General features: G+C 46.0%; 1 protein-coding gene across 3 annotated transcripts in view; it reads right to left on the reverse strand.

The window, feature by feature from the left end:
• Window positions 1-9759: 9759 nt before the first annotated feature.
• Window positions 9760-14112, reverse strand: part of Slc2a9 (solute carrier family 2 member 9) — a 153949-nt gene continuing 149596 nt past the window's right edge. For all 3 annotated transcript variants that reach the window (XM_059275800.1, XM_059275801.1, XM_059275803.1), the window contains one exon: window positions 9760-11001. In XM_059275800.1, coding sequence (XP_059131783.1) covers window positions 10726-11001 — 276 coding nt within the window. In that variant the 3' untranslated portion in view covers window positions 9760-10725. The remainder of the gene's footprint in view (window positions 11002-14112) is intronic.

The raw sequence follows: 14112 nt of genomic DNA on the forward strand, positions 1-14112 counted from the left end.
CTTGCAAAGCAAGCACTTTACGGACAGATCCATCTCCCCAGCTCAAGACATTGTGTGGACCAGGGGTCTACACGTGATTTGAATAGTATTCTTTGGAGGAGGCAGGAGTCTGGACAGTCTTTCATTCTGAGCGGACACTGTGATGAGGCTTTGGGTACCACCATGCAAAGGTGGAACTTGTGATCCTTTTCTTGAGTTCCAGGTGGTCCGTGTCTTGGATTAGAAGTGATATGGCATGAGTCCTGAGCTTTGGAGTGGAGATTAAAGAGTCTGTTCTCACTGTCTCAGTACATTGCTTCCCAATGTGAAGGCCAGGCTGGATTCTTGGAGAAAAATAAAAAACAAACAACAACAACAAAAACCTTCCTGCAGAGAGAGGTCCTGTAGATAGAGAGACATCTCCATTGTCTTAGCCATTCCCATAGAGGACAGTGACATCTGAATGAAGCTATTTGAGACCAAACACTCCCCCATGACATCACCTAAATGCCCAACTGAATTCAAGGGCCACCACATGGGTGGAAAGGGCTTCCCAGGAGAGCCTGGCTTGAGCTGTCTGTCCACAGAGTTCTGAGGAGAAAAGAGCTATTCTTTCAGGCCACTGAGCTCTGGGTTGGTTTGCTTTTCAGCAACAGGTAACCAATTCATCAGGCGAGAGACAGTTTTCCCACTGGGTGGCTCAGCAGAGAAGAAGAGAAGCTAGAGTTCCTGGCTGCTACCACATGGAGAAACTGCTTGAGGAACAAAAATCCAAGCAGAGAGGAGCCACCAAAACAAGAGAGATTGAATTACAAGCCTGGATGACATCACTGAAGCCTCTGGACCCAGGCAAGACAGAAGATAACAGCCAAGACCCTTCTTAGACATTCCACAGGTAAAGCATTGCCTTCCTTTCTTTCTAACCTGTTACAAGCCAGGATTCTGCCATATGCAACTAAAAGAACCCCAACGGCTGTAAAATTGTTTCCTGGTTGTGTTATTATCTACAATTGGATTCCAGCCAAATTTGACTAGCATGGCTTTCAACATCTTTAAATCAGTTCTTGTTTCTCTCCCAATAATCCCCATTTTTCAAAACAATCTTATTCACGAGCCAGTTTAGCCGTTACACACTCCTTTATCTGTGCTTACCATACACAAGGAATGATGGTAATCCCAGGAGCTTTAACGGGCAATGTGACATGCCCAGCATCCCTGCTTTCTTCTGTGAGCTGTATAATTGAATTGTGTTAAATCCCAAGCAGGAGAAGTGAGAGTTAGGAAAATGTCTGCATCCATCCTGTTGCTCAAGGCACTGCACGTGTGTGAATGCTGAGCAGAGGTCCAGCGCAAACACCAGCATCCTTCTTTTCCTTTCTGCATGAAACCAGAGTCTTCTCTCTCTGAGGCACCTGCTCCCAGCCTGAAAAGCACCTTCTTTTTTTTTTTTTAAGATTTATTTATTTATTATGTATACAGTGTTCTGTCTGCACATATCCCTGCAGGCCAGAAAAGGGCACCAGATTTCATTACAGATGGTTGTGAGCCACCGTGTGGTTGCTGGGAATTGAACTCAGGACCTTTGGAAGAGCAAGCAGTGCTCTTAACCTCTGAGCCATCTCTCCAGCCCGAAAAGCACCTTTTTGTAGACGTTCTTTTTGTCATCCAGACTACACAGGGAATGCAACGTTTGGCAATGACTGAGGTTTTGTGCTGGCCAGGAATTGCTATGTGCTATAAATTCAAGAGGCTCCGAGGAGCTGTTAGGTGTCTGGGCTCCAAACACACTCTTGTCCTCTGTCCTCACCACCCACATGTCCTCCTGGGAACTCACTCTTCTTTTTTTCCTTTTCTCTTTCTTTCTTTCAGGATCTAGTTCTTGGCTGAGAAGTAGTGCAGTCCCCAAATGCTGCGATTTAATGGGAGGAAATTTACTTGTCTCGCTGTATGAATTTGCCAGGGGAAGTGAATCTGATCAAGATAATTACATTCACATCTTCGTGTAAATTACAGCCAATGCCTAAGAAAGGTGCCGGGTTGCTGTCACTCAACATGACCTCTGTTCTCTGGGGTTCACAACCAGCTAATGAGTATTCAGTGGAAGCCAAAGGAGAAGGAGGCTGATTGCAAAGCCCTGCCCTTCCAAGTCTCATTACTTACTCAATTAGGACACAGCATGGTGATCAGGTTTTGTCTGTCTAGCCCTTTGCTCAGCCACAGATGAAAGAGGTGAGGCAGTCTTGGTCCCAGGAGGTTTTAAGAAGTGATCTTGGCCATCATGATCTTCCAGTCTAGACCCAAACCATTGCTTAGCTTCATCTCCCACCTTTACCCTTACAGCCACTGTGTTTGACCATGGCAACAATTTGCCCTTCTCTGAATAGGTCATCTACTTTTCCATCTCCACAAAGTCAGCCTTGAAAACTGCTCCTGCAGCTGTCTGATGGCATCCTGGTCCTCATCTGAGCTGCAGCTCAGTTTCCCCACAGAGAAGTGATTTTTCTAACGATCCAGCCACACTCGCTCCCTCCCCATGGTTCCCATCACAGCCTCTTCACACCTAGATCAATGTTCATTTCTTCAGTAAGTGTGTAATAAGCACTTACCGGGCCACAGGCCTGTGGAGTCCTGAGGTGACCCTGATGTGATGATCTCAGCATTTAGCTGAGGAGGAATTCAATGAGGATAAGTCACAACAAGCCCAAAGCATCAAGAAAAAGCATCAACAAGGGAACACTCAGGCACCTGGAAGAGTCACCTGGAAGAAGGTGGCAAGGATCCAGGAAGCTCTAGAGGCAGAGGTGCCTCGGCATGAACCATGAAGGATTGATGGATGCTGCCAACATGCCGAAGAGAAGGAAGACAAGTCTCCCCAGAGAGAATGCTAGACAAATCTCCCTATCAATGTTTTGATCCTATTCTCCTGCCTCCCCATCTCTTCCCAGATCTCCTCACTTCCTTTCACACCCAACTTCGTATGCTTTTTCCTTTTCATCAATACCAATTTGTGATGCTCAAATATTCCCAGATATGTGGTCTTCCACTGTGTTGTGGCCAACTTCTTAGGGGCTAGACTTTTAGGAAAATGGATCCCTTTTCTCCCAGCAGCTAAGAATAGCCAATAGCACTTTAGTCGGGGATGGGACCTCATGTCCAACTCCCTGTCCATGCTAGGATATGGTCTGGCTTGGGATTGTGCAGGTTTTGTGTAAGCTGTTACAACCACTGTGAGTTCATATCTGCAGCTGCCTTGCAGTGTCCAGAAGACATTGTCTCCTTATAGTCATCCACTACCTCTGCTTCTTACACTTTTCCCATTCTTTCTTCTTCAATGATCTCTAAACCTCTGGAGGAGACATGTGAGCAATATATGTCCCACTTAGGGCTGAGCATTCTGCAGTCTCCTACTTTCTGCACCTGGGTCAGTTCTAGGTCTCTGTGTTGATCACCATCTACTGCAAACAGGAGCTCTTTGATTGATGGTTGGGAGATGAAAATAGTAAGTCATCAGGAATTGGTTTAATACTACGTCCATTTAGCAGAATAATAGTAATAAGTTCTCTCTTTAAAGTCTATGACCTGTCTATCCATAGGTTCTTGCTCTAGTAATGGTGCCAGTATGGGTTTCATCTTGTAGATTGGGCGTTCAATCCAATTGATTGGTTACTCATGTGACATTTGTGCTACTATTGCTTCAGTGGGCATGTCTAGACTTGTTTTTCAGCTGCCCTCAGATTATGCCCTGGAGACTCTGGCAAACCATGCCTCAGTATCCTCCATCATCTTCTCTCTCCAATGGATTTGTTTTATCCAGTTTTATATTCCCATAATCTAGCAAGGGCATATAGTAGGCTATATAAAGAGAGGGTTCAGTGGTCTCAACTGTTCCAAGATCCAAGGGACCCTCCACCAGATTCCAGCTGGCCCAAGAGGAAGAATAGAACTGCCCAGCTGATTCATGGAACCACAAGACATGGTAAGCCACTAACTTTAAAGATCTATTTTTTATTATATTTAATCATATGTATGGGGTATGTATGTGGTATGGGGGTGCATCTGAAGACATTGCCCATAAAGGACCAGAAGAGGGCATGGGATCCCTGGATCTGGGGCTGCAGGTGGTTGTGAGCTACTTGACATGGGTGCTGGGAACCACACTTGGGTCCTTCCTCTGAAAGAGCAGTACATACTCTTAACTGCTGAGCTATTTCTCTAGTCTCTGATTAAGCCATTAAATTTGGTTAATTTACTAAGCAGAAATGAATAGCTAATAGGGCCTATTATTTCTGGTTGGGTGTTTCTCCTAATGCTGTGAGTTCTCTTGCCAAGCAAGAAAAACAGAGAAATTGGTGGTGGTTCTTGTGTCCAGGCTGGCTTTGAGCAGAAAGAACAGATCTTGGAGCATACACAATGAGCCTCATAGTCTTTACTTTACAGGCCACTTCCAACATCACAGGCAACTGTATGAAAGTCTTTTCAGAGCCGGAAGGAGAAATGAACCCAGGCAGGCAGGAGGGTCAGGTCAGCACCACAGACAGCTCCAGCGCTCTGGCAGATAGGGCACCAGACGCTGAGAATCTCCATGCACCCACAGGCAGCAGTGCCCCAGGGAAGTAACGAGCAATGTGTCAGAAGAATTGGATTTGCTTCATGGATCCTCATTTGCCATGGGCACTCTCCTGTCACAACTCGTGTGGATTGAGTTTCACTCGCAAAAGAAACTGGAAATAAGAGGTGATAGAAGTCAAGATAGACTATTGAGAATTGGAGGCAAATGCCAGGGGTGGGGAGCTCAGGGCTGTGATGGTAGCTTGGACATGTGAGGTCTGGGGCATGGTCCTCAAAACCCTCTGAGGGTATGGCTCTACCTTTGTACCTAAGATGCTGGGCAATGTTACTGCAACTACACCAACATTCTTACATTTGTTCATCCTCCAATAAGACAAGAGTTTCTGGTGCTTCCCACACCACAGAGACTAAAGGGGCTTTGTCTAAAGTCATCATTCTTGGGGTTCCTAGCAGTGGAAACATTCCTCAAAATGTCTGTGAGGAGAAACAGCTAAGTTGTACCATCTAAGCAATGATCAATCTGGGTTGAGACCATGGGGGATTGGGTAAAAGACTTCCCATATCTCAAGAAGTCTCTTGGGCTCCACCGAGTCTGTATCCACTATGGAGACAAATGTCTAGAACATCTGTCCTATCTTTCTATCACTACTGTAACAAATGGCCACATACACAGTGAGTTAGCAGAGAGGAAAATGGCAGCCCCTGGGGTTAGTGGTGGGAGAGGGAGGGAGGGCTGGGTGAAATGGCACAAGGCTTCAGTTAGGCCGGATAAACAGGTCCTGACTGACGTGCTGCCTATAGCAGTGACGTAACAGACAGTGCTGTATTGTATACTTGAAGCATGAGAAGTGGTAGATCGGAAGTGTTTACATCATGTCTAAAGAGACAAGAATGTGATAACCACATCCGGTAATTGCCTTGGCTGCCCTCATCTCATACTATAAACTTAGCTCAAACCATCAAGCCACACACTTTAAATCTACACAACTCTTATTATCAAATATGCTTCCATAAAAATGGAAAATGAGAAATTGAGAAATCTGGATAACTTTTGTCTGATTTGTTTTTTTTTTCCTCTGCCAATGCAAATGTATTTCAGAACCAAGAGGTAAAAGACAAAAATTTAAAAGGAGTGATTCACGCTCTCCTCCTGGGCTAAAACAACACAGATTTGTTGTCTTACAGTCTGGGAATCGGAAGTTCTGAAGGTGAAGATGCTGGGCTGCACTCCTCTGTTGTTTGTTTTTACTCTTTACTCTTTGCTCTTTGGGGGGGGCCTCCATCCAGCTCCCAAATAAATCACACTTATTGGGCTTATTATTTCTTATAAATGTCCAGCCTTAGCTTGGCTTATTTCTAGCCAGCTTTTCTAACTTAAGTTATCCCATCTACCTTTTGTCTCGGGGCTTTTTCCTTTTCTTACTTCTGTAATCTTGCTTTCACTCTTACTCGGTGGCTGTGTGGCTGTGTGGCTATGTGGCTGTGTGGCTGGACCCTTCTTTTCTCGCTCCTTGATCTCTCTTGATTTTTGATCCCTCTTTTTCTCCTTCTATTTATTCTCTCTGCCCGCCAGTCCCTCCTATCCTTTCTCCTGCCTCACTATTGGCCATTCAGCTCTTTATTAGACCAATTAGGTGCTTTAGACAGGCACAGTAACACAGCTTCACAGAGTTAAACAAATGCAACATAGAAGAATGCAACACATCTTTGCATCATTAAACAAAAGTTTCACAGCATAAACAAATTCCATACATCTTAAAATAATATTCAAAAACACTACTCTTAGCATGTCCAGTCCCCACCTTTCCCAAACTTGAAAGGCTATCTGCAGTCCCTACCTCAGGACCCTTCCTCTCCCTTCAAGGCCAGCAAGTGGACTCTGTCCCACTTGGTACTTGCAGCTCCCTCATCTTTGTGGGGACATGGTGAGTTCAGCCAGTGCTTTAACTGACATCACTAAATCCAGCTGCCAGAAGTAGAGTCCAGCCAATTGCTAGCCATCTTTCTCTACCTGTTGACTGGGCAATTGCATCATGTTCTGGAATCGACCAGTGAATACCTGGCTAGGTACAACATTTTCTTTTTTCCTTTTCTTTTTGTTTCTTTTTATGTGTGTTTGTATAAGTATGATTGGTGTATCCACATGTAATCTATGTTTTTTTACTCTTTACTCATGGGTGTCCATGTGTGTGCCTGTGCACATGAGTGTGGGGTCCAGAGGAGGCAACTGGGTGTCTTGTCACTTTTCATCTATTTCTTTGAGACAGGGTCTCTCACTGAACATGGAGCTGTGCTGTTAGCCTGCAAGCAAGCCCCAGCAATCCTCCTGTCCTTGTCCCTCAGAACCCTGGGGTTTTGGTGAACAAGCCAATGGTCACATTTACATTTTTGCATGGGCTCTGGGATCTGAACTCAAATTTTATCTGCAAAGCAAGGACATTCTCAGAGCTGATGCTTTGGAGCTCTGTCCTACCTGGCCAGTTTCTAATCCTGTTAACACACACACACACACACACACACACACACACACACACACACTTTAGTTTATCCTGTGTATTTTGAATATTATAATGGACTCTTATTCAAATCTTCTGTGTGATTTTATTTGAAAGCAAACAGTTAGCCTGGTTAAATTCAGATCAAAAGTTCTTACCCATGCTTTGTGGGTGCTGATTCCCATTTCAGTCTCTGTGCTCTTTGTAGGTCCACCCTATGTGTGTGCCTGGGAACTGGATGGGCCTGTGCTGGGGTCCATATGCATTTTGATCCTCAAAACTCCTCTGATCAGCTTCACGCTGGTGCAAAACCAGAATCTCATCCACGGATTTAGGGTGTTCCTGTCTTCAGCTCTCTTTACCCACACACCCCACCATTCTGCAGTCTTCTCTTTTGGTTAGAATTGCAAGGTTTTCCCCTCACTACTGTGTTATCTTTTACAGGGGCTTGTATCTGAAACAAAGCAGCAATATGAGAAGGGAGAGGGAGAGCGGAGGGTTTGGGGGCAGAGAGGCAGAGAGACGCAGAGAGAATGATTGAATAATCGGCATTCCCCTGTTCTGTTTGGAGCTTAGAGGCTTATGTCCCCAGCTTCTCATCAAAGAGAAGGGTTTTTCTTTAAGTGCCTGTGTGGTTCCTGCTGTCATCTCCAGGCAGGGCCCTAAGTTTCCTCCTGTCACTCTGAAGGGAGGAATGATTTCTTCCAGAGCTGCTTCTTTGGGTACCCATTCTGTGGTCTGGACATTGCCATCTTGGAGAGTGAGCAGGTGATGTGGAAGGGAAAGGTGCAGCAACTCATGGCTACATGAGCTGTTCCTCAAGTTGGAATCCCACCTGCAATTTGCCTGCTTTCTTATCTTCAGTCTGCATGTGTTTGCATTATGATTCTGTCTAGGTTTTTGGTTATAATTAGCCAGAGAGAAATGGCCTAGTATGTGCATATTAGCGCCAGAAGCTGAAAGAATTACCTATTTCTGGGACTCTGAGAGGAGGAAATACCAACTTCCATGGTTTGGATATACAGAGAGAGATGAAATGGACCTAATGGACCTATAAGGGGTGAGGTCACCCCTAGCTTTTGGGTGAGAATCAGAAAGTGAGGCTGGTAGCTGAGTTTCTCCTGAGGACCACACAAGGATGCAGGGTGCAAACGGCCACAGCTAGCCAGCAAAACTTTGGCCTGCAGGCCCCCGTGAACACCTGGCTATGATTCCTGGATCCCTATTTTCTTCCAGCATCTGAGAAACAGATTTCTATGGTAAGAAATTCTCTGCCTCTGTGGCGGGGACCAGAATGTGCACAAAAGTCTTCAGGGTTCAGATGATGTATTTAATATCAAGTGGGAAAAATAAGGAGATAAGAGAAAGATAATTATAATTGTGTTTTATATATTCTGTGTGTGTAAGTGGATTAATACCAGGCAGGAAATGAACAGGGCTGTGCAAAAAGTAAAACGATGAAGCATGTGAGATGATCAGTTTTATTATGAGATTCATTTTTCAAAAAGTGCCCTTAGTGTGGCTTTATTATAATTTCAAATATAAGAACATGCAATAATAACCTCTGACCTCATGGTCACACTGGTCCTGGCTCTGCTCTGTCCCTTGTCTAAGAAGGCACTCTCAGCTGCCACCCCAACTCTTCCTCCTGTTGGAAGTCCCCATACCACTGTTACCCCAGGACTGACCACACTACGCCTCATCATTGGTGCTTTGACTTTCCATCTTTTCTGTCAGACATGACAGTGTCTAGGTCACAGCCTGGTATTTCCTTGCTCATAGATGTATTTTCAGTATCCAGCCAAAGCAGACTGGTTACTGACTAATAAATATTTCTTGACAGAATACTTAAATCTCCAAGTGAAGGACAGCTTTCAGATGTTAGGATTTCTGTTTTACAAGTTACTCAGCTCCCTTTGTGACAGGCATTTGTCAAATCCATGTGTTACGTTCTCTCCATACTTAAACACACTGTTCAAACCAATGCTGGATGGCATGGTGTTCTGAGCTGGGAATGCACCCATGGAGAGGCCCAGATGAAGAGTCTTCAACAGGGCAGGAAAAATCAGAGCACAGGTTTTGGTTAAGGCCACTCTCGTCTAGAATAGTCAGGAAAACAGCAGTGTTGTCTGGCCTGGGGACTTCCCTGTCTGGTACCACGCATCTTAAACTTACACACACTAATACCAATTTAAGTACCTACCATTTACTTATGACATTTGTCATAGGTATGATGGGTGATGTCACTCTGTATGCTGTGAATGTGTTGTTCTGATTGGTTGATAAATAAAATGCTGATTAGCCAGTAGCCAGGCAGGAAGTATAGGCAGGATAAGCAGACAAGGAGAATTCTGGGAAGAAGAGGAAGGTTGAGTCAGGAGTTGCCAGCCAGACAAGAGGAAGCAAGATGTGAAGGCAGAACTGAAAAAAGGTACCAAGCCACGTGGCTAAACATAAAAAAGAACTATGGGTTAATTTAAGTGTAAGAGCTAGTCAGTAATAAGCTTGAGCTAATGGCCATACAGTTTGTAAATAACTGTGTGTTTACTTGGGTCTGAGAGGCTGCGGGACTGATGAGTGAGAGATATTTGTCCTGACTGCAGGCCAGGTGGGACACAGGAAAACTTTCAGCTACATAGGCACTTTGTTTTAGAGGCAGAAGAAGGGACTCAGCCAAACGATGAGCCACATATGATGATGGCAAAATGCAAGCTTCTCCAACCAGACACCCACTCAAACACCCTACTCTAGAACTGACTCTTGGACTCCATTAACAACTGTTGAGGCAGGTGATTCTCCCAGCCTTCACTTGAGCACTATGAGTGACGGCGAGTGTCTTTCCAGGCAGCTTGTGACTTCTGAAGATGAATCTCCTTCACATTGCAAACACGAGGCTCAGGAGCAGAGACTGTCATTTTTGCATCCAGGGCAGGCATTACCAATCAATCCCAGTGTTCTTTCCCATCAAACCTAGGTTTAGTCTTAGAGTCATTTTCAGTGTCAGAGCTCAACTTGCAGTCTCTGCCCCCTACTTGCCAGAAAGTTTGTTCTTATATTATTTATTGTTCTTCTTTGTGCTCTCTGTAACAGTCTGAACTAAAGACAGCCCCAGACCTGGCAGCCTTGAGCGCTGGGGACAAAGCCTGTGTTGGTAGGATCAGCAGCATGGTGGGTTGGTATGAGGTGTTCCTAAGCCTCAAGTCCACAGGGTAGAGGCAGATTAGCAACAGGCATTTGTTAGTGTGGACGAAGAATCTTCCCATGGAAGTTGGAACACTTCCAGGCAGAACCAAGGTCCAGGTCCTTAGGGGCTGGAGGCCAAGGGCAGGTTGGGTAGGGTTGCTTAGCAACAGCACAGCTTGGACAAGCCCCGGCTGTCATTCCCTTTACAACGAGTGTCCATCAGACCAGAAGACTTTCCTCTGAGTGGGCAACCTGATGCCTTTCCTCCAACTTTATTTCAAAACTACAAGTTCAGTCATGAAGGAGGCAGCCTTTGGTCTATATAGAACGCTGAAAGTACCAGACCTAGGGAATGCTTCCAAGGGGAGTTTGGAAGGGGCCGCTGTGAAGAAACAGCTGTGAGGTCGGATTCCCTCAGGCTTCTTCCTAACACCCCAGTACAACAGTCTCATATGGCTTCAATCAGCTGAAACCTTCTAAGTTTTGGGAAAGCCTTGGATTACTGAAGTGAGAACACACATTTAGACATTTGGTTTTGGCCATGGCTGTCCAGCGTGGAGGATGGATCTGGCTCAGGCTGGCTGTTAGCCTTCTCCTCTGCCATGGCTGAGTCAGTCTTCACCTCTGGGGGGTGAGCCTTGTTCCTCTTGGCGAATGACTGGCTGATTTCTGCATGGGTTCTGTTCTTGGTCTCGGGGAGGACAAAATAGAAGTAGATAGCCCCTGTGATACACACCGCGGCAAAGACAAGGAAGCAGTACGAGTCCAGGCTTTTCTGTGGAAAAGTAGAGACAAAAACAGCCCGTAAACAATCAGCAAACGAGCTAGCGGGTTGTAAAGCCACATTGTAAGACTCTCCTCTGCAGCTAGTACTCATGCGCCAGGAGTGCTAGGTAAAACCCCACAGTGGCGGCTGCTGCTGCAAGAGCCAGGTGGAGCCACATGATACTCGAACCAGTCTCAAAGGAAGTGGAGATAAACCAGTTACCCGCCATGATCAAGATGAGAAAAAACAAAACAAAACAAAAACAAAAACAAAACTCAGTCTTTATTGTTCTGTATTCTTTTTCTCCAAAGTAGGTGTTTAAAAACTGACCATTAAGGAAGGAAAATGTAATCCTTGATGAATATTATCTTAGGTTCATTTTACTATGATCACATTCTTCCCTCTCCCATGACACACAAGAGAACTGTAAATCCCCAGTTTGTAGGAAAAATGTGGATCATGGTATCAAGGATACATATTGTTCCCCCGGTACGCAGAAGATCTACCTCACTAATTGGTACAGCCTTGTACAAAAACAGAAAGACCAGAAGAGAGATGCTGGGCATAGTCACGGTTGCTTGTGTCCTAATTAGACCTCAGTGAGATGCTGGGCTTCCCAGGGACTCTTCGAGCCTCTGTGGCCCCTGACATGGTACTTGGCTCTCAGTAAAGGTTTGTTCAATAAAAGGCTTCCTGGGCTTGAGAGATGGCTCCTGAGTAATCACCAGGAGCCAAGTTGGAATCCTTAGCACCTAGGTAAAATGCCAGGTGTGGTTGCACACTCCACTTGCCTGTGACCCTAGAACTGAGAGTAGGGGCTGGGACAGGGGGATTCCTGGGACTTGCTGGCTGCTAAGTACACACCTGTAGTCCCAGGAGTAGAAGCAGGAGGACCCTAAGTTCACGGTCATCCTTGACTTCACGGGTAGTTCACACCAACCTTTGGCTATATGAGAGCCCAACTCCTTAGCTCTCAAAGTCTTCTTGGTTACAGCTGCCGGGCCTGACTTCTTTGGACTACAGACATCATTGATCAAAGACAAGGAGACAATGGTTTTTGGGTGTCATTTCCTAAGAAGCAACGCCAGGGTTTTCATCAAGTCCACTTCATCTCTGACTGAAAACTGTGCTTTTGGGGCTTGCATTGCTTCAGAGCTTAGGTACTCATACATTCCAGATGCTCCGGCAAACATGTTTGGACTCATGGTGCCTCCGTGGTCGTAAAACAAGGACAAGAGTGGTTTTGTGGGGTTGTTACAAGGAATAATAGAAACACCCATCTCAAAGCACTGTGGGCGGTGAAGGGTGCCTTGCTCCGAGAAAGGTGCCTTCTGTTTGTCCACAGAGAGTCTGTGAGCCAAGAAGAGGAAGGAGGAGAATCAGGGTTTCTGTCGTCAGAGAGGCTGGGCCAACACAGAAGGTGAGCCACTTAAGGCAGAATTTCAAACCCCCGAGCATTAAGTTTCCTTATTTGAAATGTGGTGATGTTTGCCCTCGTGTTGTGTTGTGATAGAATGGAATGCGTCTTACAGTCCGGGCCCTGCCTGCATGCTGACTCCACATTTGAGCTGTCTAATAGAGAGATGGCAGAGGCCTGCAGCTCACTACTTCTATGGGGCCCCATCTCTCTAGAGACTTAGAGGCCAACCAAGACACCTACAGCCAGGAGGGCTCCTCTAGCCATCCTTACTCACATCTGCTCCATCAGGAAGTCATGCTGACCCCACCTTGAGATACAGCCTGCATCTGACACTTATCACCACTTCGAAGGCTACTGTGTTGGTGGAAGCCACCATTATGCTCTGTTCTCCTCTGGGTTCCCCACATCTCTCCTAGTGTCTTGGATTATTCTCAGAAGAGAAGCTGGCATGACTCTGTTAAGCAAAAGGCACACCTTGCCACAGTTCTGTTCAAAATCCACAATCATGTCCAAAGTCACTCCAAGTGAAGCCAAACTCCATCCCATGGCTGACCTCTAGTCCCTTTTACTTCTCTGAGGTCATTTCCTTTCTTCTCTGCTCCAGCTTTACCTTCCTGATGGCTGTTCCTAATATCATGCCCCAGGGCCTTTGCACATGCCATCATCTGTCTTCCTGGCACAATTGTCAAAAACACCTGTACATTCTGCTTTCTCACTTTCTCTGCCTACGGGTCCTTCCTTAGAGAGACTTTCTCTAACTCCAGTTTTGAGAGGGTGCCCTCCAGTCCTGATTCACTGTCTCTAATTGTGCATCATTATGGAGTATAGAGCATAGAACTGCCTGTTAATTAATTCTCTCCCCACTGAGGGTAAGCTATGGGAGGGTGGGCATTGCTGTTTTTCTTGCATCTACAGAATGCAGGGAGTTTGGATAGACAGAGGACCAGGAGTGGATGTTTACTGAGTCCAAGGGTGTCCCAAGGCTCTCTACCCTAGCCAGGGCACTCCTGGAGCTGTCTGGGATGTCTTTACCACCCCCTGAGTTACTATGTGCTTGTCTTCACTCCCCAAAGGACATCATGAGGCCTCTTGGGTTATTCTGTTTCACAGACTTCAGTTAACCCACAGCACCAGCAACATCTGGGGATAGGACATTTGTCCCCTTCCTCGTGAGTCTCAGGGGCAAAAGTGTAGGAAAAGTAGGGGGAGAGACTCCATTTCTTGGGCACCGAGTCAACAGAGGGACCCCCAGATGAAAAGTGCTCTTGGGTCCCTGATGCAGTTCTCCAAACCAATGTGTTGGGGCTGAATTCACAATGTGGTGAGGCCTTTATGGGGTGATCAAATCATAAGGGTGGATCCATCACAAATGGGATTTGAAACTTCATACTGGGATGAAGGGAACTAGGCAGCCTCCTCTCACCCTTCACCTTCTTCCACATGAAGAAGACACTGGGGAGCACCATCTTGGAAACAGAGAACAGCCTCCACCAGATCCACCAATCCCTTGGTCTCGGACTTCCAGCCTCATAAAGATAACTCTGTCTTTGGCACTTCGTGATAGCAGCACATAGCTAGGATAGGCCTTCTTCCTGAGGGTACTGGCCTAGGGGAGGTACAGAGCTGAGGCAGACATGCCTGCTTACCACCTCTCTTTCCCTGTTCTAGTGCTGGAAGTCGCAGTACCAATCACTGTCTCT

Source organism: Peromyscus eremicus, chromosome 10, assembly GCF_949786415.1.
Source record: "Peromyscus eremicus chromosome 10, PerEre_H2_v1, whole genome shotgun sequence".
In the NCBI taxonomy this organism is placed as follows: domain Eukaryota; kingdom Metazoa; phylum Chordata; class Mammalia; order Rodentia; family Cricetidae; genus Peromyscus; species Peromyscus eremicus.